Source organism: Balaenoptera physalus, assembly GCF_965194825.1.
Source record: "Balaenoptera physalus genome assembly, chromosome: 1".
NCBI classification, from domain to species: domain Eukaryota; kingdom Metazoa; phylum Chordata; class Mammalia; order Artiodactyla; family Balaenopteridae; genus Balaenoptera; species Balaenoptera physalus.
Window position 1 is genome coordinate 183,900,049 of NC_138882.1, and position 27,734 is coordinate 183,927,782.

General features: G+C 57.7%; 1 protein-coding gene across 6 annotated transcripts; it reads left to right on the top strand.

Moving 5' to 3' along the window:
* On the top strand, positions 1-27,734 carry EPHA2 (EPH receptor A2). 6 transcript variants are annotated; one of them, XM_082423595.1, is made up of 17 exons: positions 11-415; positions 5,089-5,156; positions 6,910-7,579; positions 15,850-16,005; positions 16,111-16,443; positions 16,981-17,096; positions 17,568-17,721; positions 18,203-18,302; positions 18,787-18,842; positions 19,089-19,214; positions 19,310-19,495; positions 19,589-19,728; positions 19,829-20,038; positions 20,243-20,392; positions 21,137-21,330; positions 21,934-22,089; positions 26,782-27,734. In XM_082423595.1, the coding sequence occupies exons 1-17, from the start codon at positions 331-333 to the stop codon at positions 26,885-26,887; spliced, it is 3,006 nt and encodes a 1,001-aa protein (XP_082279721.1). In that variant the 5' UTR covers positions 11-330; the 3' UTR covers positions 26,888-27,734. The 6 variants fall into 6 exon arrangements, with proteins under 6 accessions (XP_082279725.1, XP_082279724.1, XP_082279726.1 ...); XM_082423596.1 differs by having other exon boundaries at positions 18-415; positions 19,667-19,728; XM_082423599.1 differs by lacking the exons at positions 21,934-22,089; positions 26,782-27,734 and adding an exon at positions 21,703-21,924 and having other exon boundaries at positions 1-415.

Genomic DNA, 27,734 nt, shown 5'->3' on the forward strand with positions numbered 1-27,734 from the left:
CACTGGCGCTTGGAGGCGCTCAAACTTGGAAGGACCTGGGGGGCGCCAGCGAGTCCAGCGGGCCCAAAGAGCCCCTCCAAACCCCTCGGGACTTCCCTTCCCTTCTCGCCGGGTGCCAGCCCGGCCCCTTTAAAGACATTCCTGAGGGCGTGGCTTCGTTGACGTCAGCGCGGGGCATGAATGAACAGGAGCCGGTTCTCACTCAACTTCCATTAAGCACTCGGGGCAGAAGTTACGCGCAGGCGGCAGGAGGGAGACGGACATCGAGGCCTGCGCGCGGGCGTGCGGGAGCCGGGCACGGAGAATCGGGCTGAGAGCGAGGACCGCGGCATGGAGCGTCTGGCACCCCGCGCCTGCCTCGCCCTCCTGTGGGGCTGCCTGCTGGCCGCGGCTGCCGCGGCGCAGGGCAAGGAAGGTGAGTGTGCGCGCCGGCGGCCACCCGGCCCGACCCAGCCGCGGCGGCCGGACCCCCGGACCCCCGCTCCTCCCGGAGCCAGGCGCTCCTGGACGCGCGCAACTTTGGAAACTGACCTGGCGCCGCCCAGTCCCGGAGTGCTGAGGTCGGGAGGACTTGCTGGCTGCGATCGGGATGAATCTGGGACCCCCCCCCCCCACCGGGGGTTATAGGGGCTCCGGGGACTAAGAGGTTGGGGCCCGGGCGCGCGGGGTTCAGAGGCCGCAGAGAAGGGGACCCGGAACTCTACTCAATGCTCTGTGGTGACCTAAATGGAAGGAAATGTAAAAAAGAGGGGATATATGAACCTATAACCGATTCACTTTGCTGTACAGCAGAAACTAACACAACATTGTAAAGCAACTATACTCCAATAAAAATTTACAAAAAGAAAGAAAGAAAGAAAAGGAGGACTCAGGGCGGCCACACGGTTGCAGCCAGGGTGGCGGTTTCAGGAACGCGTCCCGGTGGGGGCTCGGGGTCCCTGGGAGAATGGGCTACCTGGGGGCCTTTCCGCCGGCTCAGCTTCACGGTGAATTCGCTAAGCTGCTTGCCCCGATTTTGTGGAGAAGGCGCTTCTGTGGAGGCCCCTCATTTTGGGGAGGGGTCTCTTCGACAGGCGAGGAGACAGACCCCTGAAGAAGCCCCAGCTCCCTGAGATTTTCTCCACGCCCCCTTATGCCTCCAGTCGAGCAGGAGAGCTTGCGGGGAGTTTCGGGCCAAGCTGTCCACGCACAGCCTTCCCTCCTTCCCTCCCCGCACTCCCAGGCTCGGGGGGCAGGCTCGGGGCCGCGAGCGTGGACAGGAAGTCCCAAAGTCAAGCGTTCTGAGCAAGGGGTGACTCAGAACGAGGAAATGCGGCAGGTGGGGGCGCGGCCTCCCAAGGTGTGGAGCCGTCACCCCAGGGCCACCAGGGAGTCCGGGCACCCGGGGGTGGGGGACTGCATCACCCACCCCCGCCCCGGCGCTCCCGCTGCCGCGCTGGGCGAGGGGCCGCGGACTTTGCCCTGGGCGGGGCGGGTGGTGGGTGGGGACGTTGCCCCTCGGCTAGGGTCGCGGAGAGGATGGGGGCTCTTGCCCTTGGCCGAGGACCTTCCTGTCCACCCAGCCGAGGCCGGTTTCAGTTTCCGACTGAGAACGAGTTTTGCCCGCTCTCCGGGGCCGAGGGAGGTTTCCGCAGGCTCCACCAGGGGGAAGTGCGGAGGAAGCCCTGGCCCGGTGAGAAGTTTCCTTGAGCCTTGCCTTCCTTTTCCGCCTCCCAAACTGGGGTTGGAGGTTTTGCTGTTCCAAGTTGGGAGGAAAAGAGGCCAGAGCTGGAACTCTTGGAGGGTGGAGGCGGGGGTGGCATCCTGTCGCCGTCCCTGAATCACTCAGGGTTTCTAGTCCCAATGTGCTGGAGGAGTGGGCGGCAGGGATTTCTGTGATCCTCAATACCCGCCCCCACCCCCCAGCTTTTCGTCCTCCCCCTTCCTGGGGGATTGCGGTTGGAGAGAACGGGAGAGACAGCTGGATTCACTACAGGCCTTTCTTGAAGGCTGCCCGTGGCGGGTGGGGGGGATTAGGCAGGAGGGATGCTACTGGGCGATTGTTGTGCTGCAGGCTTGTCCTTGTGCCCCTCTGCCGAGCCCTCCCCAGCCTAGATGACTAGTGCCCCCCCATGGAACGGGGGAGGAAAAGGACAGGGGAACATTCTTCCTTAGGCTTCAAGAGTCCCTGTGAAGGACTCCCTAAGGAGGTGTGCCTGTAGTGGGGGGGTGGGGGAGTGATGGCCCAGCTGCCGGGATTCTGGCTGGATGTGCTGGATCTGCCTGGGGCTGGGTTTCGGGGTGCAGAGACGCAAGTCCCTTCAACCCTTCACCCAGGCTGCTCTTCGCTTCCCTTCTCCTTCCCCGTGAGTGGAGGAGCCAGGCTGCCTTGGGAGACCCAGATGGAGCCTGTTAAATTCTCAACAGCCACTGAATCTGTCCTCCTTTTACAAATGGAGAAACAGGGAGGCCCAAGCCCTCCCTCAGTAGGGCCCTCTGTATAGGGAGGGTTAGGTCTGAGCATCTGGCTTCTTGGGCTGCCAGAGCCCAGGGCCGCCGCACCCGGTTGTGTGGTGTGTTTTTCTGAGAAGTGAGAATAGCTGGGCAGGGGTGCAGGGCTTGCTGACTTGAGGTGCAGCTGGGAGGTGGGCTGGAGAGCACTCAGGAGGCCTGGAAAGTCCTTGGCTTCTTGATTCCGTAAGAGCCCAATGTGCCCTCTGTCCCCTTCCCTTTTTCTTCTTCATTCTTCCCCCTCCCCGCCCCCCAGCCCCCTGCCTCCCTGCTTCTGTAGGAATTAGCTGGTCTTGGTTCAGTAGGGATGTGGGGAGCAGGGAGGTGACACTAGGGGAGTGGGTGGTCGCACTGCCTTTGAGTAAAGAGCCCTAAAATAATATGGACCCAGAAGGATGACATTTATGATGGAACTTCAGACTGAGAAGGAGGTTTTCCTGGGGGTGGGAGGAGGGACGGGGGGCTCCTGGATGAGCCCTGCTTAGCCCAGGCTTCTCAGTGAAGCCTTTGGGGCCAGCCGAGGGGCTGTTGGCCCCCGCCCCTTCCAGGGGAGCAGGAGCCTCAGACCCTGGAAGCCGCACCCGTGCGTCAGGGTGGAGGGACCCGGGCTGGGCGCCTGTTCCTGGTGATCGGTTCTAGGGAATTTCCCTGGGAGGGGGCTCCTTCCTGTGTGAAGGCTTCTTTTCTTCTCCGATGAGCCCTGTGATATTTCTAGAGCCAGGCCTGGGTCTGGAAGGGCAACGAGCTCTGGCAGGGGTGGTGGGGGTCCCTCCGTGCCAGGTTAACCCTTCAGAGCCTAGGAGCCATGAGCCCCCATCCCCAGGGGCGCAGACTGCAGCTTCCCACCCCTCTAAGGAAGGGGGATGTGCAGGACCTTGAGGAACACTCACCTTTGTCCGCCTACATACCCAGCTGGAGCCAGGAGCCCCCAGATTCCTTCCTGTGTAGCCAGAACATTCCATTTGCTAGTGGGGTTAGTGAGTTTTCCAAGCCTGAGCCTTGGGCATGTCCGAACAAATCCCGGCCCCTACCAACCCCCCAGCCACCCTCCCCTGTCCCCTCAGCCTTGGGGCCGGTGCCACATCGGATTTCCTCTCCCTGTCTGGGCTGTGAGGCCCTTCCTAGAGAGACTTGGCCCGGGTCAGCAGCGGTCAGGTGGCAGTGCTTCATCCCCAGGCCTGGGGGCCTTCAGCCCAGGGGAGCAGGGCAGTCTGTCCTCAGGAAAGGGTTTCTCAGACTCTACTCAGGCCCCTCTCCCCCTCCCCTCCCCATCTCTCTAAATCAGGCCCATCTCTGCCTGCCCGGGATTCCACCCTTAGAGTCATTCTTCCAGGCCTAGGCCTTGAGGAATGCACCTTCTTGAGGCCGTATTCCTCATGCTCCAGAGTCCAAAGGAAGTAAGGACTTGGTCCCTTCCCCCCTCCACCTTAGGGCTTTACTCTCGGAATCCAGGGACCTTGTGTAGGGTTCATGCCTCAGTTTCTCCAATCTCGTTATCCTCCAGGGAGGGTAGCTTCTATTGGCAGCTACCTGGACCTTACTTGGAAATGGAGGAGGGGGCCATAATGGGGTCTTGGGTCTTGGGTCTTGGCTGTAGCCCCTGAGCCTGGCAGAACCCGGGGTGGACCAGTGGGAGGTGTCCAAGGGGAGGGCTGGATCTAGGGAAGCCCCTGGCAATGTGTCCTTCCCTCAGGCTCCAGATGCCTCTCTGGGGATAGTGTGGTCCTGGCACCTGGTTCCTCTGGGCCTGGAAGTCCCCTTTAAGGGTTTCCATCCCCGGTCCCCTAGCACCCCTGGCAGGGCAGTGGCCAGGGTGTGAGGGACGGGGGCAGCGGGAGCGATTTTCCCAGGGAGGGGACCTCGCCAGCTGTGTGTATCTTTGGGTCCCTCCTAAAGGCCCCTGTGGGTTCAGGGCTTTATCCTGCCGGCTCTGTGGCTTTTGTGGTGGGAAGATGGGTTTCCAGACACCCCCCACCGATCCTGCTCCCCTCCCTGGAGCTGTTCCCACCTGTGAACAGCTCTCTCCTCTTGGAGGGCCGTGAGACATGTGTGTACATACGTGTGCTGCATAGGCATGTGCTACGTGGCCTGGGTGGGGCTGAGGGTGTTTTGTGCTGTGTGTGTGTGGAGGGGACGTGGCAGGAGCGGACCAGAGTGCCTCCAAGGCCCACGTGCATGTGAAGTGCTGCGGAGGGGCCCCGTTTCAGGAAGCAGATGGGGCAGCGTGGTGTCACTTAATAGCCCTGCTCACCCCAGCTCTCTACCCAGCTGTTGTTCCCCTGCTGGGCCGAGCTCTGTCCTGCTCTGCCCAGCTGGGGGCTGCTGAGGGGGCGGCGTGGGCTGGGAGACGTGAGGCCTCACCCAACCTGCTCTGTGACTTTGACTAGGTCCCATCCCTTGCCTGGAGCTCTGCTTCCCTGTTTCTGGAGAGACGGGTCTCTTGGACATGGTGACCCTGCGTGGTGGGGTCTCTCTCTGAGAGCTGAGGAAGCCTTCAAGGCTTCTTGGGATTCCTGGGGGACTCTCATCTTTTCCACCATGACCTGACCCCTGAAGATACCCCCAAGCTCACCCAGTGCCCTCTCTCATCTCTTCCAGTCGTCCTGTTGGACTTTGCTGCAGCTAAAGGGGAACTCGGCTGGCTCACACACCCATATGGCAAAGGGGTAAGCCTTCAGGGTGCGGGTGTGGGCATGAGGAAGCTGAGACCCAGGGAGGATGGGGCCTGGCCCAGATCAAACAGCTCAGCCAGGGTTCAAACTCAGGTTCCTGCTTCTCACACCAACTGGGCAGGCTGGGGTTGGAAGGTGGGGAAGGGGCCCGAGAGGTGGAAAGAGCTGGGGAGACAGCTGAAGGCCCTAGCAGAGCAGGACCCTTGCTTGGATGCCCCAGAAGGCTGATGGTCAAGAGGGATCCCCTCTCGCTCCCTTCATTCCCCTCTTGGGTGGGAAGGGGTTAAAGGCTCCCCCTGCCTTTGAGGTCCCAGCCCAGGAAGTGAGGGGTGAGGAAGAGACAGGGAATGTGGGCTCCCAGGTCCCCACAGCCCCGGGAAACCAGATCAGGTTCCTTCCTGCTGGGCCCTCTCCCTGCTCCTCCAGCTGTTGTTTCCCTTTCCTGCTCGGGGTTGAGTTTGTTTTGCCTCCTTCCCACCCAAGTTCATTCCCTCCCCCTCCCTCTGCCCTGCCCTGCTGTGACCTGGACTGGTGGGCAAGACCCCAGGGTCCTCTCCCTGGCTTTGCCTGTGCCTACCGTGTGGCCTTGGGGAGGATACTGCTGCTCTCTGGGCCTCAGTTTTCCCCTTGTTGAATTTGTTCTGGGGCCTTAGCTGGGGAGAGCGGTGTCTCCAGGGGGATAGCTGGGGACAGTTTCTATTGCTGGCCAGATCTGCGGAGTCAGGCACTAGTCCCTGGTCACCTTAGCTCCGAGGAGGCCTGGAGTCCACTCTAGTGGACTTCCAGAATCCTGGAATGTTCAGCTGGGAGAGAACACAGATCACCTAATGCAACCAGTCATTATATAGAGTGGGAAACTGAGGCCCAAGGGCATCTGAGGCCCGTGTGACACAATGCAGCCCAGGTCTTTTTCCTTGGCCCCTTCTGGTTTTTTCATTCATTTGCTCATTCATTCAACAAATACTTTCCTGTGTACCTACTCCATTTCGGGTAGGCCCTGGGGATACAGAAATGAACTAGATGCAGTCTCTGCCCTAAGGAGCTCAGAATCTCGTGTGGGAGCCAGGTGTAGTTGTCACCACTTAGGTGCTAAGATAACAGAGACTGTGGGAGCCAGGGGGAAGCACTTGCCCCAGTCTTGGCCCAACCTGGGCAGTCTTCCTGGAGGAGGCTGAGCAATGTTCTGAGGAGTGATGGGGGATCATCCATTGTTTCTGACTTAACCTCTTCCCCGCCACTCACACACATCTACACAGTGAATTATAATGATAATAATAATAAGGATAATAATGATAATGATACCCGCTGCCTTGTATGACTGTCACCCACGCCAGGCAATGTGCTCAGCATTCGATAGACATTCTGTCATTTATCTTCACAGCAGTTCTGTGAGGTAGTTCTTGCCCCCATTGTACAATGGGGACTTTGAGGCTCAGAGCATTTAAGTGATCTGCCTGAGGTCACATGGGACCCCCAGCCTCCACCCTCAGCTCACTGTCTAATATATGGGTTCAGCACTGCAACACTGGGGTCAGGGACACCAGGGGGTCAGATCCAGCTCAGCCACTTGTAGTGTGTGACGGTGACTTGAAGCCCCTCCCTGGGCCTCAGTTTCCTTCCCTGTAGAATGAGGACAGCAGGAGCCATAGAGCAGCCTCCTGATGCCTAGCTCTGTCACCTGGGCAATGCCTCTGGGCCTCAGTTTCCCCCAGGCACCTGCCCACACTAACCTGTCGGCCCTGTGCAGTGGGACCTCATGCAGAACATCATGGACGACATGCCCATCTACATGTACTCCGTGTGCAACGTGGTGGCCGGCGACCAGGACAACTGGCTCCGCACCAACTGGGTATACCGCGGTGAGGCCGAGCGCATCTTCATCGAGCTCAAGTTCACCGTGCGTGACTGCAATAGCTTCCCTGGGGGCGCCAGCTCCTGCAAGGAAACCTTCAACCTCTACTACGCTGAGTCTGACGTGGACTATGGCACCAACTTCCAGAAGCGCCAGTTCACCAAGATTGACACTATCGCGCCCGACGAGATCACGGTCAGCAGCGACTTCGAAGCACGCCACGTGAAGCTGAACGTGGAGGAACGCTCCGTGGGGCCGCTCAGCCGCAAGGGCTTCTACCTGGCCTTTCAGGACATTGGTGCCTGCGTGGCGCTGCTCTCTGTCCGCGTCTACTACAAGAAGTGTCCCGAGAAGCTGCAGGGCCTGGCCCACTTCCCTGAGACCATCGCGGGCTCCGACGCGCCCTCCCTGGCCACCGTGGCTGGCACCTGCGTGGACCACGCTGTAGTGCCGCCCGGGGGTGAAGAGCCCCGCATGCACTGTGCAGTGGATGGCGAATGGCTGGTGCCCATTGGCGAGTGCCTGTGCCAAGCAGGCTACGAGAAGGTGGAGGACGCCTGCCAGGGTGAGTGACGGTGCTGGGGTGGCAGAGAAAGGGGGTACTGGGGTGGAGGCTGTGGTCCGGGATCTGGTCTCAGCTCTGGGATGTGGGGATCTTGGTAAGGTTGTCCCTGCTCAGACATGGAGTGGTTCTGTTAGTGAAAATCTCGGAGGCTTCCTGGCCTTATGATTGGATTCACTCATTCACCGAGAATGAATACATTGAGAAACAGTATGGAGGTTACGAGTGAAGACTCTCGGAAAGAATACCTGGGTTCAAATCCCAGGTCTACATTTAGCTGTGTGACTTTAAGCCAGTTCCTTAACCTCTCTGTGCCCGGGTTTCCTCATCTGTAAAATGGCGATGAACATAGTGCCCATCTTGTAGAGTTGTTATGATAATCAAATGACTTAATATTTGTAAAGTTCTTAGGTCAGTGTCTGACACATAAGCGTTTTTTTTTTGTTATTTTTGATTCATCCCACAAGTATATCTTGAGTATCTATTATATACCAGCACTGTGGGCACATAGCACAGTCCCAGGAGCTAGTACCATCTCTGTTAACTCCCTGTGTGACTTTAAGCAAGTCACTTAACCTCTTTGGGTCTCAGGCTCCTCTTTTGTACATGGAGGTGAGTGAATTGAACCCAGGATTCGCATCCCCTGGCTGCACATGACAGTCACCTGGGGAGCTTTTTGAAAAATGCCTTCGTGGAGGGGATACTCAGGATCTGCCCTCCCTACCTGACCCTCCCCAGGGCCATAGCCTCAGATCCTCCCATTGGGGCTTCTACTGATGACAGACTGAGCCCAGAGAGGGGGCCAATTAAATCAGACTCTCTCTGGGAACAGGGCCTGGGCATTAGTGAGCTCACACTGGGAGGCTGTGGCTTGGCCCGGCCAGGACCTGTGACAGCGGAAAGCTCTAGAGCAACGTGGAGTTTTTCAATGGGTGACTTTTTCTGGAAATGGCTGTGGGGCAGGGCATTTGTGAAATGTAGGCTGACCTTTGGAAAGCCAGCTCATCCCCCCTCTCTGGGAGCTTCTTTGCTGAGATAAGCAGGGTGTTGAGAAATTGGGGCGTTAGGCCCTATAGCTATACATACTGACTGAGTGACCTTCAGTAAATCTCTCTTCATCTCTGGCCTCAGGCTTCTTGTCCATAAGACAAGAAGTTCAACTATACTAGCAGACTGTATACTTGGTTTTTAGCCATGGATCCTGCAACCCGTGAAAGGGTTTCAGGTGTTGGAGGAGCCTGAAGCCCTTTCTCATGGGCTCCACTTGCCTCTTAAAACAAATCCTCAGAACCCTGCTTAACACAGTCTGCAAACCCCTGAATGAGACGTCCCCTCAGAGCCTTTCTGTGCCTGTGGTGCAGTCTCTGCTCTGGCCCTTCCCACCACCCTGTTGTCCTCCCAGCTCTCCTCTGCTCTTCGGGCGGCCCCTGCTTTAGGGGACCTCAAGTGCACACTCCCAGTTTCAGACAATGACTGGGGGGGTTGCGAGGGAGCCCAGTGGGTTGAGCAGACTCCTCCCACATGACATCCTCACACAGGAATGCAGGGGTGGGGGGTGAGGGGCAGCTGAAAACTTTCCACAGGCTGGTGATTCAGGCCCTGCAGAGATAAGTGGACAGTTGAGGTTGGGGAGGGGTGTCTCTCTCCAGGAAGGGGGGCAGGCTTCCCTCCTCAGGAAGTGGGGGGTCAGGGCCTCGCAGGCTTTGTTTGTGAAGAGTTGAGCCACCCCAGGGTAGGGAGGACGGTTTCCAGGAGCGAAATCTTTGACTTTGCTTGTGAGACCCTCTCCACTGCCGGCCACCTGTTGCCTTGGTTTTTCCTCCTTAGGATCCCTCTCCCAAAATTCCCTTCAACGTGGTTTAGGGACCCTCTGTGTGGTTGGGAACCCCCAGCCTGGCTACTCTTTATCTCTCCAGACCTTCCCCAGCACACCTGACTGGGATGCCAGTGGAGATAATAACAGTAATTCCCGTAGAAAAGTGATCTTCAAAAAAAAAAAAAAAGAAAGAAAAGAAAAGTGCTCTTCCAGGGCAGGCACGAGCTCGGCAAGCGCTTTATCTGGCTGTTCCTGCTGAATCTGCACCACCTTTCGTGAGAGGCAGGGACTGTTATCAGTCCCACTTAACAGACAGGAAACTGAGGCTCAGAGAGGTGAAGAGACTTGCCTGGAGTCACACAGCTAAGATTTAGTTGCATCAGGATTGAATCTAGGCGATGCAGCAGCGTCCAAGCTGGAGGATGGGTCAGGAAACGGGGTGGGAAATGACCAGTTCCTTTGGAATCCCTGACTCAGCTCCTGGCCCTGGGACAGACTCTCAGGGCAGGCCCGGGATGGTGGGTCCTGGCGCAGGATGTGAGGTGGTTGAGGGGCTCTTACTGAGCATGTTAAGGGAGAAATGGAGAGAGATTCAGGGTCTGCCCCCCCCTCCCCCCGCCTCACCCTCCACAGGGCCATGGACCCAGATTCTCCCATTGTGGCTTTTATTGATGACAAACCAAGCCCAGAGAGCGCACTGGGCAGGCCAAGGTCACCCAGCACCTGGTCCAGGTTATTCCCAGTGTTTGTTTCTCCTGAGAGTTCTTTCCCCAGGAAGCTCGCAGCTCAAGAAAGGGTTAAATGGACAACGGAAGAGAGGCACCTCCCAGGTGCTGTGCGGACAGGTGGGCACACTGCCCAGAGAGCTCTTGTGAGCTATGTCAGGAATGAGCCAGCTTCCCTCCAGCTCCGCCCCCCCACCCCACCCTCCCTCCCCAGGCCTGCCTAGGGGACAGTGGAGTCACTCAGGCTGACCGTCATCTCCCCCGGGGCGGCTTTGTCTCCCTGTTTGTCTCTGCTTCCTGTGCTGGCATCGGCAGCTGAGCTGGTGGGGCCCCGGCTAGCGCCTCAGCCGTGGGGACTGCCGGCCAGGTGAGCAGGTGGCCAGCGGCTTTGGCCAGAGGCTCAGCCCAGCAGCTGGGAGGCCAGAGCTGGAGGTGGGGCTGCAGGGTCAGGAATTCCCTCCTTGGAGGCTCCTCCTCCCTCCAGGGGCTCAGCCCCTCGCTCCTGCAGCTTCTCTGTCTCCCCCAGTTCATGGACACCTCATCCCACGCTGAGCATTTCCCAAGCGAGGTTTCCTTCTGTCTTCACAAACAACCCAGAGAACCTGAGGACTTTATCCTCATTTTACAGATGAGGAAACTGAGGCCCAGAAAGAGGAAACAGTGACCAAAAGAGCTGGGGCCTAGCATGGGGAGAGCTGTCCCCAAGTGCCCCTGGCATATATCTTTCTACCCACAAGCTGTGTGACCTTGGTGAGTCCCCTCTGGGCCTCATTCTCCCCACCTGTAGAATGGGTAGGTTGGAGCCTTGCTGACTTAGCGATCAGAGCCTACCTCCTGTGACTTTCTGCCGTGGTTCCTTTTGAGAATCTGGGTTGCTCTGGCAAGCTGCAGACTGGGTGACCTCACTGTGTGTGCAAGGAGCCGGGTCCTAGTGCTGGCATCCTGAGTGGCCCAGGCCTCTCCCAGGGTCCAGAGTTGAAGGGGAGGAGCTGGTTGAGGTGGTCCTTAGGCAGGGTGTCCCTGAGCCATGGCAGGGACTGTTCCAGGCAGGGAACTCTGTGAGCTGTGACTCTTGGGCTTGTCCCCTCCCTGGGGAGTGCCACCGGGCCTTATTTCTGTGGAGTTTCCTCTGGCCTGAATGGGGGGTTGGGGGTGGCAGCTCCCACCTCTGTGCCCTGCTCACCCTGCCCTCAGCTCACACTGGGGGCAAATTCAGACGCTGGCAGCTGCATGGGGCGACCCCTCCCTCCCTCACTGAGGTGAGTGAGTCCCCAGAACGGAAGGAAGGAGGCAGGGAAAGCAAACAGAAGATAAAAGGCTGGTGGTAGGGAGACAGCGGGAAGCAGAGGCTGTGCTTATCACAGCTTGGTTGAGGAATGCGCACAAAGATAATTCCCCAGGGTGTGTGGGAAAAGGGCAAGGTGCTAGCAGCAACTGGGCCACTGGGACAACTGCTTCCGTGGGGGCAACAGGGCCTGCTGGGGACTGAGAAGCTGCCGGGGTCTGGAGTTATCAGTTCCCCTCATTTGCAGGGTCAGTAACTTACGGGGTCGCCTTTTGCTGCCCGTCAGGGCACCAGACAAAGTCCAGGCTTCGCATCCTTGGGCCGAGGGGGTGCATGTGGTCGTCAGCTGGGCATGGCTTGGGGAGGTGACTGGCTGCAGGGAATTGTCACTGCGAACTCTTGACCCTGTGACCTCGCCACCGCCAGCCCGGGAGGTTGTTGGGCCTTGGGGGAGGGGCTCTGCCAGGGGCTGGATTTGAGTCATGCCAGAGGGTGTATGTCCCTGAGTCACACCCCATGCTGCCACCTGAGGGGTGGGCATCGGGAACTGGAAGAGCTGGGGTGCAGCCCTGGGTGCAGCCACCATGCCCCAGTTCCCCTGCTCGGAGTGGCCCGGGCCTGCCGGACGACCGGGGTCAGAGGAGTTCTCTGCAGGTGTGTCAGAGTCAGCCTCCGGTGCCAGGCAGGTGGTGTCCCGGTGCACCGTCCTCGCAGGGTCTCCCTGGGGACTGAAACGCCGCTCATTTCTGTGGCCCTAGAGCTCGTGTTTAATGAGCACGTGGGTTTTGTCTTTACTCACATATTCATTCATCCATCCAGTCAGCAAACACTAGCTGAGCACCTACTGCATGCCAGACCCTGTGCTGGGGCACGGGACACAGATAATTCTTGCTCCCCACGAGCTGCCAGTCTCATAGAGGATCCTAATATGTGCAGAAATCATTTCCAATGAAGGATGAAAGCCAGGCTGTGAATTCCCCTGGAGCAGAAACAGTGTTTATCTTGCCATGGTCTCCCAGCACCCAGCACTGTGCCAGACACGTAGGAAACGCTCAATTTCTATTTGGTAAACATAAGATTGAGTAATAGATGCCCTAATGGTTAGAAGGGGACCAGAAATTGGGCAGTCTGGGAGGGCTGCATAGAAGAGCTCAAGCTGAGTATTGAAGGATGCATAGGAGTTTGCTGGTTGGCGAAGGGACCATGGGTATTTTGTGTATGTGAGTATGTTTGAGAATGTGTGAACACCAAAAGTGTGACCCCTGTCCCCACTTGCCTGCCCAGCATGCCAGGAAATCCAACCAGGCTAAGTCAGGAAGACACAGGGGCCTGCTGGTGTCAGACACATGATCTCTGGGGCCCCTGAGCACGGGCACACTCTGGCAGGGCCCTGGGAAGGCCCCTTGAAATTCTGTGGTTGGAGGAGGGGGCACCACATTCTCGTCAGGCAAGTACATGCCTTGTTGGTGCTGCCTCTCCACTGTAATATCTGGCACATCCGCAGCGGAAATCTCTCCAAATTCCCTCTTTCCTGCCGGCAGCAGGCGGGCCACCCCCGGGCTCTGGGACCAAAGAATGGAACCCGCCTCTTCCCCCACTTCCGCCTCTTGGCATAGGGCTGGAGGCTGGGGAGCAACCACGTGGTGGGGAGTGGGGACATTGTGGGTTTTGCAGGTGGCTAAAACCTTGTGGGGGCTTGTGGTCCCTCCTGAGCCTGAGAGCCTGAGCGGGGAAGATGTGATCGTGTTCTAGGGGCCCCTGAGCACGCCTACTCAGTGGGGCCTGGACCACCTGGAGCCAGCACTCACCCAGAGTGTAAGCCCCTTGGGCGGACAAGTCAGGGCATTTGGGGGAATTGAGATCCCAGGATAAACATAGCCCAGCTTTCTGAAGTCTCATTTTTACTTGAAGATTTGGGGGAGGAGAGAGCTATTTTTGTATTGTAACAGATAAGTTATGAGGAGGAATGCAAAATACACATGGATTTCTTAAATACAATAGGAGACTTGAAAGACCTTTGGGCCTTGAAGGAGGCCACGTTGGCGGCCCCAACAAACCTCCACCCACCCCCCCGGGCTTGATTCTAGGCTTTTCTCCCCATAGGACATAAATGTGCCCAGTATGAGAAGACGTATGTTAAGAGGTGGCACAGCCCCTCACCCCGCCCCCCAGCTGCTCTGAAATTAGTCTTGGGATTTTCTGGCTGTTGAAGCGGGTCAGACCTCCTCTCCTCTCTCTTCGGGCTTGTTTCAGAACATTGATTTCTCTTTGCTCCAAACTGAAATGTTTGTGAGAAAGGGGGGAGGTTCGAGGTCAGGCATCCTGGGTTTAGGTTTTGGGTTCGTGTCTTAGGAGCTTGTTGACCTTGGCCAAGTTCTTCTGCCTCTCTGAGCATCCGTTTCCTCACCTCCAAGGTGGAATGAATGATAACAGTGCCTAGTATAACAGACTTATTGTGAGGACTAAATGAATGTCAAGTGCGTGGCCCAGGAACTGCACACAGCAGCTGCTGAATCAGTGGTCGCTGTTTGTAACTGGGGCTCCAGGCTCTGCACAGAGCAGGAGTCGGGTCCCAGGTCCCTTCTGTCCTGGACAAGCCCCCTTCCCTGCAGCATGTGCCTGAGCTCTTTCAGGGCCTGTGCTGACATTCTGAAGTGGCAGGACAGGCAGAGGAGATGAGAGAGACTTCTGGGATGGTCCCCCTGGGGCCTCCAGCAAGCAGTCATTAACGGGAAGTCACTATCCAAGACCTTAGGAACTGGGTGTCCTTTGAGTCCTGTCCCTTGACTCCCCACCTCTGCTGGCATAGAGGACTAAAGGAGGGAGACTGTCCACAAGTTTTTCTTGATAGCATAGATCTGACTGTGCCATTATTCTCTACATCAAACCTTCAGTGGCTCTCACTGCCCCCAGGCTAAAGTCCTTGACCTGGCATTAAAGTCCTTCCTCCATCTGGTCCCTGGAGATGGCTCAGCTTTATTGCCTGCCGCTCCCCTGATTTCCGACCACAAAGGCACTCATACTTCCTGTGTTAGTCTTGCTCTTTCTCACCCCCAACTCCTCCTCCCAGTATTTCTGCCCTGCTGAACTCCTACTCGGCCTCTAAACCCCAGCTGAAATAGCTCCTCTATGACTCCACAAACCTCTAGCCAAGGTTGTCTCTACCCCCTGAGCCCTTTGCCCACCCCTTTATTTATTTATTTATTTTAACTTTTTATTTTCTATTGGAGTAGAGCCGATTAACAGTGTTGTGATAGTTTCAGGTGCACAGCAAAGCGACTCAGCCATACGTATACATGTATCCATTCTCCCCCAGACTCCCCTCCCATCCAGGCTGCCACATAACATTGAGCAGAGTTCCCTGTGCTATACAGTAGGTCCTTGTTGCGCACCCCTTTATGGTGGACATTGTCACGTGCTCCTGCTCCCAGAGGTCAGGGGCTTTGTCTCATCTCGAGGTCCATGCACTGGGCTGGACGCAGAGTTGAGGATCAGTGTTTGATGAACGTGACACTTAGGGTGGATGTATCTCAGGACCCTCTCCAGAGTAAGCTGAGGGCGGGAACGATAATTGTAGGGTTGGGTAAGGGGTCCCTGGGTGACCCCACCCCATCTTGGCCACTTCAGCAGCTGCCCAGTCCCTGGACAGCCCTGCACAGTGTCTGGGTAGCTTCCTGTCTGTGGGACCAGGAAAGGGCTTGGGGCAGGGGCAGGATAGGGTGGTGGGAGGAAGGAGCCTCTGGAATCAGGTGTCTGAGCCCCGCCCGGCCTGGCCAGGACAGGACCTGCCACCGGGGGAGGGAGAGCTGCTTCCTGGCCACGCTTGTGAGTGGCGGAAATGACTGGGTCCCTGAAAGCAGGTCCAGAGAAAATGCTGGGGGCCTGGCCTTTCCTGCCTCCTGGTCAGCCAGCCCCGGAACAGGAAAGCGGTCAGGTCCCAGGGTGGGGGGAACACCTGCAGAGGTGGCATCCTGATGCCCCTGTCTGATCTGTTAGTCAGCAAACACAAATGGCGAAGAAGAAGCAGACACTGCCCTGGGCAGCTCGCAGTTCAGGTGGGGGCCTGCCAGGCAGGTCCGCACAGACTAAAGGAGATAAGGCAGGTGGGCAGCATGCTCTGTCCAATGCTGAGCCGGCTGTGAGATAGGATTCTTAGGAAGCTGGAAGGTGAGATGTGGGCCTTGAATGCCAGGCTCAGGGGCATGGAGCTTCTTGCAAGAGCCACTGGGGAGGGCTGCAAAGGTTTGGAGCAGGAGGGCAAGGCACTTCGTGGGTGCCTGGCCTGAGCTATGTGCTTAGCATGCATTTTCTCATCCCAAGACATTTTACCAATGACAAAACAGGCCCATAGAGGTTTAGTGACTTGCCAGGGGTCCCAGGGCCAGGGAGTGAAAGGTCGCTGGGGGTGAGAACAGGCTGAGCTGACGTCTGTCCCTGTGCCTGCCAGCCTGCTCGCCGGGGTTCTTCAAGTCCGAGGCATCCGAGAGCCCCTGTCTGGAGTGCCCCCAACACACCCTGCCATCCTCCGAGGGGGCCACCGCCTGCGAGTGTGAGGAAGGCTACTTCCGGGCCCCGCAGGACCCACTGTCACTGCCCTGCACACGTGAGTCTCACAGCGGGTCAAGGAGGGGTGACAGAGCTGGGCGTGGTGATGTTGACATGTCCAGGCCTACCGGGATCCGAGCTCTGACCTCTGCCCTCTGCACAGGCCCGCCCTCCGCCCCGCACTACCTCACGGCTGTGGGCATGGGCGCCAAAGTGGAGCTGCGCTGGACGCCCCCTCAGGACAACGGGGGCCGCGAGGACATCACCTACAGTGTCACCTGCGAGCAGTGCTGGCCCGAGTCAGGCGAGTGCGGGCCCTGCGAGGCCAGCGTGAGCTACTCGGAGCCACCGCACGGGCTGACCCGCACCAGCGTGACAGTCAGTGACCTGGAGCCCCACATGAACTACACCTTTGCCGTAGAGGCCCGCAACGGCGTCTCGGACCTGGTGGCCAGCCGTAGCTTCCTCACTGCCAGCGTCAGCATCAACCAGACAGGTGAGGGCCCAGGGGTGGCAGCTGTACCCTTGGGGCCCGCCCAGGTGGGGCTTCATGAGGATGGCCACTCAGGGTTTGGCTAGGTTCAGAGAGAGACAGCAGCAAGTGGTTAAAGGCACAGTCCCTGTAATCACTTCCAAGCTCTGTGACTGTGGGCGGGTTACTTAACCTCTCTGAGCCCCAGTTACCTCACCTGTAAAATGGGCGTTCTAGGGCTTTTGAGAGGATTTAATAAACTCTTGTATATAAGGCTCTTAGAACAGTGCCTGGTCCATAGAGAGGTTATAGCAAGAGTCAGATATTGTTTTGTTTTTATTATTTATGCACTCATAAGTACGCACAGGGTACCCCCGATGTGCCAGCCTGTGGTGGGGCCCAGCCTGGGGCTTTGTGCTCTGGAGCTGGAAGTTGAGAATCCCAGGTCGGGATCTAAGGAGCCTGGGCTGTGGATGGGAATGCGTCTGGGTGCATCCCCACTACTCCGCTTCCCCCGCGTGGCTTTTCACACCCCTCCCCTCCCCCCACCGCCCTGCCCAGAGCCCCCCAAGGTGAAGCTGGAGGACCGCAGCACCACCTCGCTGAGTGTCTCTTGGAGCATCCCTCCACCACAGCAGAGCCGCGTGTGGAAGTACGAGGTCACCTACCGCAAGAAGGTAACTCTCAAAGGGTTGGGGCTGTCCCCGCTGGGCTTCGAGCAGAGGACCAGCTGGTCACATAGACGCTCACTGCACAACACAGCCATCTGAAGAAGCGCTGTTCTGCAGATAAGGAAACTGGGGTCTGGGGTCTTCCTGAGAGTTGCCTCTCCCAGGCCAGCCCAGCAGAGATTTGTGGGAAAGAAGACATAGTGTTCTGGAATCCCCAGAATAGATAGTCTTGGGTGGTGGGGAGCCAGGTCTTGGGGATCAGACAGACCTGGGTTTGAGTCCTGGGTCACACATTTGCTGGTTATGACCTGGAGTGAGTCGCTTCACTTCTCTGAGCCTCAGCTTCCTCCTCTGTAAGGAGAGCATCGAGGTTGCTAACGTAGCTTGTCACCTTGCTAAGCTGGGGTTGCTCTCTGGTGGGCTAAGCTGATGGCCCTGCCCTCACTGTCTGTCCCTCCACCCGCCAAACACCCACAGGGGGACTCCAACAGCTACAACGTGCGCCGCACTGAAGGCTTCTCCGTGACCCTGGATGACCTGGCTCCGGACACCATCTACCTGGTCCAGGTGCAGGCGCTGACGCAGGAGGGCCAGGGTGCTGGCAGCAAGGTGCACGAGTTCCAGACGCTGTGTGAGTCGGGGACCAGGGTGTGGGCCCGGCCAGAGTCCTGAAACAACCGGGACATCGTGGGCAGAGGGAATGGCTCAAAGAACTTAGAAGTGTCCCCTTCCTGGTCGGCCAGGGCCTAGGACAGCCCAGTGTGGGTCGGCCCCAAGTCTGGGGAGGGGGCAGAATTGAGGGCTGGGGGTGTGGGAACCAGCTGTGTATCCGGGGCAGTGTTGTGAGAAGGAAGGATGTGGGCTCTGGTATCGGTGGGCCCAGTTCAAATCCTGCCTCGTGGAGAGAGTCCCACACACCTGAGACTACCTGCTGTATTCCCTGGGGAAGCCCTCTCATTTGCCATCTATGAAATGGGAATAAATATCCTCATGGACCATCACTAGTAAAGGCACCCGGCAGGTGTCTTGGGGCCCTAATATACAACCGGGGGTATTACCATGATTTGAAGTGTGGGGGGCTCCCTTGTCATCTGCTGGTCTCTCCCTGGCAGCCACGGAAGGATCTAGCAACATGGCAGTGATTGGTGGCGTGGCCGTTGGTGTGGTCTTGCTTCTGGTGCTGGCAGGAATTGGCTTCTTCATCCACCGCAGGTTCGTTGGAGCCTACGCCCCGGCTCCCCAAGGGCTTAGGTGGGACACAGGGGCGGGAACCTCAGTTTCCTGTATGGGAGATGGGGCTGATAGGAATCTAGTCCCTGCCTCCCGGGGGGGCTGTAAAGATGTAATGATCTGTAAAGGGCTCAGCACAGCACCTGCGAGGCTCAGGGCATGGTGGTCATTATGACAGTGCGTCCACACTTCCTCGGGACACGCGGGCAGGAAGCTCTGGGGAGCTCTAATGAGGAGAGCCTTCATTACAGCCACTTAAGGGGCCATTACGGGGTGTAGATCCCAAGGAGTGAGCCCGGCTTGCTCATTTCCTCTCCCCCTGGCCTTCCCCATGCCCTCTGCCTGACTCAGCAGAGGGCTGAGCACACCAGGCCCGCACGCCGGACCAGAGTCGGGTCAGGAAGCTCCCCGGCTGGGGCGGGTCACTGACCTCCCTGCGTGTTTGGTTTCCCATGGGGTCTCTCAGGAGGAAGAGCCTGCGGACGCGCCAGTCCTCAGAAGACGTTTACTTTTCCAAGTCAGGTGAGATGCAGCACCGCCTCCGTGCCTGGCCTGCTGTCCCCACGGGCCTCCCCAGCTCTGTGGTAGAGATGGGGGCAGCCAGGGCACTCCCTGGGCGTCCTCGGGCAGCTCAGAGGGCTGAGCCAGAAGCTCCTGAGGCGTCCGGACTGTTGCCTACTCCCCCTCGCCCTCCTCCAAGACAGCCCCTCGTAGGGACCCCTCCCCTCCCCAAACTGTCTATGACCCTGCCCTTCCTTCCCCTCCCAGAACAACTGAAGCCCCTGAAGACATACGTGGACCCACACACATACGAGGACCCCAACCAGGCTGTGCTCAAGTTCACCACCGAGATCCATCCGTCCTGTGTCACACGGCAGAAGGTGATCGGAGCAGGTGAGGTTAAGCGCTGGCCGAGGGGCCCGGTACGGGTTGGGAGCACCTGACGCCCGGGCTGACTGCGGTGTGTCTCCCCCGTCGCCCGCCTGCAGGAGAGTTTGGGGAGGTGTACAAGGGCACGCTGAAGGTGTCGGGCAAGAAGGAGGTACCCGTGGCCATCAAGACGCTGAAAGCCGGCTACACAGAGAAGCAGCGGGTGGACTTTCTCAGCGAGGCCAGCATCATGGGCCAGTTCAGCCACCACAACATCATCCGCCTGGAGGGCGTTGTCTCCAAGTGTGAGGCCCGGCTCCAGAGTGGGGTGTGGGGGACCCACGTGGGGAATGGGGGGGACTGCCCCCCGGGGCCTCTGATAGAGCCTCTGTTCATAGATGTGCCCACCCCAGCCCCGCCTGTGCCTCTTCCCTCCACCCATGGCCATCCCCTCACACCTGTGCTCACCCCTGCAGACAAGCCCATGATGATCATCACCGAATACATGGAGAATGGGGCTCTGGACAAGTTCCTTCGGGTGAGGACGTGGGCCGGGGTGGGCCGGGATCTGTGGCCGGCGCTTAGGGGCCCTGGTGGGCACGGGGCTGGCTGGCAGCTGAGGGCCTGTGCTCTGGCAGGAGAAGGATGGCGAGTTCAGCGTGCTGCAGCTGGTGGGCATGCTGCGGGGCATCGCGGCCGGCATGAAGTACCTGGCCAACATGAACTACGTCCACCGCGACCTGGCTGCCCGCAACATCCTCGTCAACTGCAACCTGGTCTGCAAGGTGTCTGACTTCGGCCTGTCCCGTGTGCTGGAGGACGACCCCGAGGCCACCTACACCACCAGTGTAAGGGCTGGGGCGGCTGTCACCTGGGATGGGGGCCTCAAGGTGAAGCAGCCTTCGCTCTGCTCCGGGGTCCTCTCCCCTACACACCTGGGGCGTGGGCCTCAGGAGGCAAGAATGCCTCTGGGGAGCATGGAGGAAGGGCCCTGACTGCGATCGTCCTGGGGGTGGCCTAAGGGACAGTAGTGACTGGCCAGGTCCCCACAGGGTGGCAAGATCCCGATCCGCTGGACGGCTCCGGAGGCCATCTCCTACCGCAAGTTCACCTCCGCCAGCGACGTGTGGAGCTATGGCATCGTCATGTGGGAGGTGATGACCTACGGCGAGCGGCCCTACTGGGAGCTGTCGAACCACGAGGTAGGCCCCCTCGCCCTGCCCAGCCCCATCCGGATTTGAACTGAAACCCTTTACTCATTCTCAAACCCCGGGGGCTGGGCAGAGAAGAGTTTTGGGGGCTAATCTTCATCTGGTACAGCCCTTCATTGGTTCGTTCAGTGAATGTTTATTGAGGGCCTACCATGTGTCAGGCCTTGTGCTAAGCTTCAGACCCAGTCCCTGCTTACACTCAGCAGAAGGACGAGGAAAGAAGTAGTGGGTGTGGGGGAAGTGTGTGCGTGCATGCATGTGTGTATCTGTGTGTGTGTGTGTGTGTGTGTGTGTGTGTGTGCACAAGTGCCTGGTGCCTCATGCAGCCTGGAGGCCTGGAAGGCTTCCCAGAGGAGGCCACGTCTCAGCTAGGACTAAGGCACAATAAAGCAGCAGCCAGGTGAAGACAGGGAGGGGGAAGAGCGCTCTGGCTGAAGGGAGCAGAGCGTATAGGCGCCCAGAGACCTCAGGGAGGCTGGTTGCAGGGCACAGAGCATGGCTGCTGCCCGGGGTACCCTGTGAGGGAACGAAGTCAGGAGACCCTTCCTCCTCTGGAGACACCCTCTTAGCACTCGTCCTTCGTGTAGCGCTGAAGGTTGTGTGTCGTGCCCAAGGAAGGAGGCCCAACCCCTCTGTTTCGGGGGCTCCCCTTCTCTCCTCTGCCAACCCCTGTGTATGGGGGAGTTTGGGGGCTGTGAAGGCACCCCTGACCATCCTGCTCGCCCCCTCCCCCAGGTGATGAAGGCCATTAATGATGGCTTCCGGCTTCCCACACCCATGGACTGCCCCTCCGCCATCTACCAGCTCATGATGCAGTGCTGGCAGCAGGAGCGTGCCCGCCGCCCCAAGTTCGCCGACATTGTCAGCATCCTGGACAAGCTCATCCGAGCCCCCGAATCCCTCAAGACCCTGGCTGACTTTGACCCCCGGTGGGTTCCATACCCTCTGTCCAGGGTGGCCCCCAGTTTTACTCCTGAGCCACTTCAGTGTAATGGACAGCCAGGGGTGGTGGGCAAGGGGCTCAGAAATTACACGTGGGCTTTACTTAGACTGGACCGGCTTGGCTCAGGTGGCACTAACGGAACCAATCTGCATATACGTTAAACGTGCCAGCGCGGCACTCAGCGCTTAACGTGTTTTAACTCATTTAAACAACTTAGGAGTTGGGTCCTGTAATCATCCCCCATTTGTAGATGAGGAAACAGACGTAGGGCAATTAAGTGTCTTATGTGCTGGCAAGTGGCCAGGCTGGGTCTGTGACTCTGAAAACCTGACTCTCTTAACATTTGGTTATTTTGTAGTAACTGGTGGTGGTATCGTCAGTAGAAGCAGAGGGGCAGCAGGAGCTATAAACACTGAGTGCTCCCGACACATCAGGCAGACTCCCGGAAGCCTACCTGACTTGGCTGCCCCGTTGCCCAGATGAGGAAACCGAGGCACAGGGCAGCTGAGTGAATTGCCGGGGTTAGGGAGCAGCATCATGGGCTAGGTGCTGCAGCCCCTCACTCGCGGGCCGGTATCTCCTGTTTCAGGGTGTCCATCCGGCTGCCCAGCACCAGCGGCTCAGAGGGTGTGCCCTTCCGCACGGTGTCCGAGTGGCTGGAATCCATCAAGATGCAGCAGTACACTGAGCACTTCCTGGCGGCCGGCTACACGGCCATCGAGAAGGTGGTGCAGATGACCAACGAGTGAGTCTGCGCTCAGGTCCCACCCGCGCCTGCCCTCTCCCGCCTCCTGCCTCCCCAGGCTGCCTCTGGCTCCACCACCCATCTGCTCTTCTCTCTACCTTCCCAACGCTCCCCTCTCTTCTCTTTCTCTCTCCTTCTCTTTTGGGGAGAGTGGCTTTGCAGGAAGGGCAGAACCAGGCTGGCAGCCAGCAATTCTGGTCACTTACTCGTGGCTCCGTCCTCTTCCTACATCTTTTTTCCACAGCGAGAAAATAATAGTAATTGTGATCATAACTGTAGCATTGATCGTGGGGCTGTGCCAGCTCTGTGCCTGAGCACTTTGAACCAGCCCTCGTGACAACTTGGCAGGTGGTCCCCGTCAGTAGTCCCACTGGGCGGGTCAGAAACAGTACAGCCCAGGGTCCATGGCCATCTGGGGGATTCCAGCCCTGGTCAGTCAGGGTCCAGAGCTCAGGGACCATGGAGGTCATTAGTGGAGAAACGGAGGCTCAGAGAGGTTACATGGCTTACTCCAGGTCCCACAGTTTGTAGCTGAGAGAAGAAAGGCTTCACTTCACAGCCATCACCTGGTTGAATTCCCTATTTGCCTTGTGAATAGGTGCTATTATTACTTCCCTATTTAAGTAGGGAAACTGAGGCTGAAAGGTTACATAGGTTGCCCGAGGTCACGCAGCCAGTTAGGGGCAGCGTTCCTCTCCAGGGTGCTGAGAAGAAATGGGCAGAGCCCTTGGACTTTCCTGGCTGATGCCGAGGAGAGAGGGCACCAGGCCAGCCCATCCCAGGCACCTCTCCCCGTGTGGTTGACTCAGCCCTGAGGTCCAGCTTGGCAAGAAGTGCCAGTTACCCCTTGCCCTGGCCCTGGGTTCTGCCTTTTGTCAGGCTGCCCCATGGGAGCTCTTCTCTCCTCCCAGCCCCAGCATCAGGGACCCTTCCCGGCATGGCCTTGGCGTGGACACCTCCTCCCACCCCAGGAGGGAGAAGACATTAGCCTCTTAGCCTTTTGTGCTTCTAAAAATACTGTTAGTTCCCAATAGCCCAGCTTGTGTAAGGTCCAAGGTCATGGTGGGAATGAGGCTTGGGGCTGAGAGGTTTTGGGAATCACATGGGAAGGGATGACCCAGGCGTCCCACAGTTCTGGGTCACAGTTCTGGGATTTGGGCCTGTGTCTGAACGTTCTCCAAGGCCTCTGAAAACTGCTCAACTGGGCTTCTGACCTGCTGCTCAAGGCCTCTCAGACCAGGCCCCGGCCTGTCCCAGGGGAAGGCCAGGATGAAAGTCAGGCAGGGACAGAGCTGACCAGAGGGCGGCCCGGAAATGTGGAGAGAAGAGACGGGCCCCAGGATATCTTTTGTTTCCAGCCAACTGCAGGGTCCAAAGCTTGGGCTCTGCAGTCACACCTGGGTTTGAGTCCCACACTGGCCACTCCCTAGCCGGTGGTTTTGGTCAAATTAGGTTCCATCTTTGAGCCTTGGTTTCTGTTTCCCCGTTGTGGGGATTGCATGGGTGTAATACAGATGATATGCCTGGTACGCAGTAAGGGCTTAACCCACGTCACTCTTCCCTTTTCCTCCATGCCCTTGCTTTCCACCCATAGCCCATGGGCAAATACCAGGGTTCCTCGGCTCCCTCCTCTAACCTGGGAACCTGGAACAGCCCCCTTTGCCCCTCCAGGAGCTCCCACCGAGGACAGTACAGTTTCTCTTCTGGGTGAGCAGAGCTGAGGGCACGGAGAAGTGCATACAGGAAACATATGTTCGTAGAAGCTTCCCGAAATAGCCCGGGGTGCTCCTCGGCCAATTCCTTTCCCACGAGCAGGAGCAGGGACAGGGCTGTCTTGGATCGGTGGAGGGTGTGTGTGCTGTGTTTTGAAAAGGCCTGCATAAAGGCAGGAAGTCGTTCCACGCTGCTTCTCCTCCCATCAGCTCCACTGGTGCTCAGATCTGGGGCCTGTGTGACTCACGCCACTGCCTCCTTCATTATTTCAATTAAATGAAAGAAAGGGGGGTCTCAAAGTGCTTTTTCACCCCGAGAGTTGTGTCTACACATGCTGTGGATCCCAGCGCGAGGCTCTGAGCCACTCTCAGAATTCAGCCCTTCTGGGATGGGGTCTGGGTTTCGGCTTCAATGCCCTTACCCCCACCTTTGCCTCCCTGCTTCCTTTGCCCCCTCCCAGGGGGCTGGCTGCTCGGTTCCCTGTGGTCCCACAGTGGCCACCTTTTCTCGTCTTGAGCATTCACCGTGTTATTTTGGAGTCACTTGAGTTTCTAGCTAGAGTAGTGAGTGGTTCTAAATGTGTTTCGAGGAGCTAATGAAAGCAGTGGATGTTACACCCCAGAAAAATACCCAGTCCAACAAAAGGCCCGTCCAGTGTGCGAGGCTGTGGCGTACAGCGTCCTGAGAGGGCGTGGGGACACTGGCTGATAGGTCTTCTGGTCTCCGAGTGCCCTCAGCACAGGCTTGGCTCTGATGGGATGTTTGCTGAGAGGATGAATGATCAGGCCACCTCTCCCTCCACTCTCCTTGCGCCAAGGGCCAGCGCACTGTCCGTGCTCACCGGGGAGGTTGTGGCCTTTGAATTCCCTCAGGCCAGGGCTGGCCTGGCGAGTGCTCAGGAAGAAGGTGGCCTCAGTCATGTGCTTCCCCACCCCTATGATGGGAGTTGATCCAAGGAAGTGACTGCCCTGGATCTCTGAGTGAGGAACTGAGGCTGGGGCAGGAACAGACTTGCAAGAGGCCGCAGGCATTGGCCGGTCTGGGAGCCTCATCCTGTGTGTGTCTCTGCTTATAGTTAGGAAATGAGGCAGGGAAGGTTTGGGGGGCTTTGTGTTGGAAGAGAATGGGGCTGGGGCAAGTGGCTTAGAAGCATCTAATCAGAGCCTCCTATTTTACGTATAAAGAAACTGTGGCCCAAAGACAGGACAGGACCCACCCGAGGCTCTGGTGGAATCCAGGACTAGAATTTGGCCTCCTGCCTCCCAGCCCAGGACTTCTCCTCCTAGATGGACCTCAGAAGCACCCTCAGTTCCCGCCCTGTCAAGTTAACTTCACCAACCTGGGAGAGGGGCCCCAGGCAGCCTGGGCAATGGCTCAGTCGCCACTAAAGTATTCATTCATTCATTCATTCATTCAGCAGACACTCCTTGAGGGCCTACTGTTTACCAGGCCTATCCTGGACCTTGGGAGGGGCTGGGGGTGAGGGGATGAGCCTGGGCACTAGGCCCGGCCGTTGCTCTGCTATAGCTAACATAACCCACTGGTCCTTAAACCATACATCAGGGTCTTTGGGATCTGATCAAATGCAGACTCCCTGCCCCACCTTCAGAACTTCAAAGTCAGTGAGTCTGGAGTTGGGCCCAGGATCCTGCCTTTTCAGTAAGTGCCTCCTTCCCTTCTGGTCCGAATACTTATCTGGGAGCCACACTTAGAGACCTACAGGTATGGGGAAAACAGTGCTTCTTTTCCAACACCCTCAACTGTATAGGTTAGAAATGGCACTGTAGTGTTAGGTTAGGAAGTTCTCCCAGATGTCTGACTTCTGGCCTTCCTGCTTCAATCCCTGAGCCACCCTCCCACACACCTGCTCTTCTGTGCTCAGCACTTCTCCAGGGGCTCCCAGAGCCTGTGGGAAAGTCATGTCTCCGGAATTGCAAATAGGAGCTTGCACCATATAATTAGCTCCCTTTACAGCCAGGAGAGGGCCCATAAAAACCTGGGTGTTTTCATGGGTTTGGGCTGGTGGACGAGGATGGTGAAAGAGGAAACTCCCAGAGTAAGCAGTAAGGTCTGCTCCAGGGCTCCTGGAGTGTTAGTGGTTTTACAAGGGGATGGAGGGGCATGGAAAGGAGGGGCAGGGAAGAGCTATGGGCTCCTTCTATCTGGTACTAATGCCTCTTTCTATCTGGTACTAATGCCGCCTTACCCCTCTGCCACCAGTATCTGGGATCTCCCACTTTCCAGTTAGGCACTGTTATCCCATTTTACAGGTGAGGAAATTGAGGTCCCTAAAGGGAAAACCCCTACCTCAGGGTAACCTAGTCACTGGATCTGGTCACCTGAAAGCCCCTCCCATTAGAGACCAGCAGAACTTTAACCTCTGATGGCCCCTCAGCAAGGATTTCCTGAGTCCTTCCTCCGTTATGAGAACTTGGAGGGAGTGGAGGTGAAATAAGGCGATGGCTGTGAAGAGACCTTGGGCAGAGAGCTTTGAGCGACACCCCCAGAGGGTCCCTGGCATCTGGTGATGGCATCAGTGCTGCCTGGGGAGGAGCCTTACCTGGGGACAGACCCCAGGGTGGGGGAGGGAAGCCTTTGTTCACAGCTGGCTTGATTCAGCTCCTCCACCTCTTAACCTGGGTCACTTTGGGCAAGTCACTTCACCTCTTTGAGCCTCAGTTTTCTAGTCTGCAAAATGGGGGCAAAAACAGCACCTACCATAGAGATTTGGTGCAGATTAGATTTTAAAAAAAACAAAGCTGCTCGCATTCAGCACTTCAATCATTTTCCAAATTTTGTCGGCGTCGGCAGGCTTTCAGGATAAGGATCCTCTCATCAGACCTCTGCCTTACGAGCTCTCTGCCCCCCAGGTGCCCAAGGCCCCCTCCCCGGTCCCTCTTCTCCCCCCGCACCTCCCTCCCGTGGCTGCCCACCTCTCCAGAGCAGGCCCCTCACTCTCCCTCTCCCCCTCCCCCGCAGCGACGTCAAGAGGATCGGGGTGCGGCTGCCCGGCCACCAGAAGCGCATTGCCTACAGCCTGCTGGGCCTCAAGGACCAGGTGAACACAGTGGGGATCCCCATCTGAGCCCTGACAGACCTCGTGACCCCCTCAGCTAAGAATACTTGAAGAAACAGACTGGCTTCCCTGCCAGCTCCGTGCTGGGCCACTAGGGACCTTATTTATTTCTAGTCGTTCTTTATTGATGCCACCCTGAGGGCTCTGCTGGGGGGTCTCGGACGATACCTTGGCCTGAGCTGAGGAGACGCTCAGGGACCTTGGGCAGGGGGGCCTCTTCACCTACAAAGGACAGACAGCCAAGCACTTAGCAGTCACCATCGTGTTCCCAGCATCCCCTGGGGCAGGAGCCCCGCCAAGACCTTTGGACACACACGTGGGACATTGCTAAACTGACCTCCTCTTCGCCGTCTCAGGAGGTGGGGCGGTCAGCCTGCAGCGGTCACAGGAGCAGGGTACCTCACGAGAAGAGGACAAACAGCAAAGTCCGCTGGGCAAGACCCACAGTGGTTCTCCCGTCCCTCTAGTGCCTTCCTCAGCCCCCCAGGCCCCATCCTCAGCCCCCACGGGCCAAACTCTTGCTTCCTCGGGGCCCTCACAGGATGCTTGGTTGTGTGGAGGGTTTTTTTTTTTTTTTTAAATATATATTTTGTACTTTGTGGAGAGAATGTGTGTGTGACGGAGGCCCGGCTAGGACTGGGGGCAGACAACGGCCTGTGTCAGACATTCCCAGGCTGGGGGCTGGCCCATCCGGCCTCTCACCCCTTTAGACAACATTTTCTACTCTGTCAGTATTAATGATTTTGTTCTGTTGGGTATTTTTTTTCGAACCTTAATTTATTATTATTTTTTTTATATTTATTGTTAGGAAATGACTTATTTCTGCTCTGAAATAAAGTTGCAGATTGTTCAAACA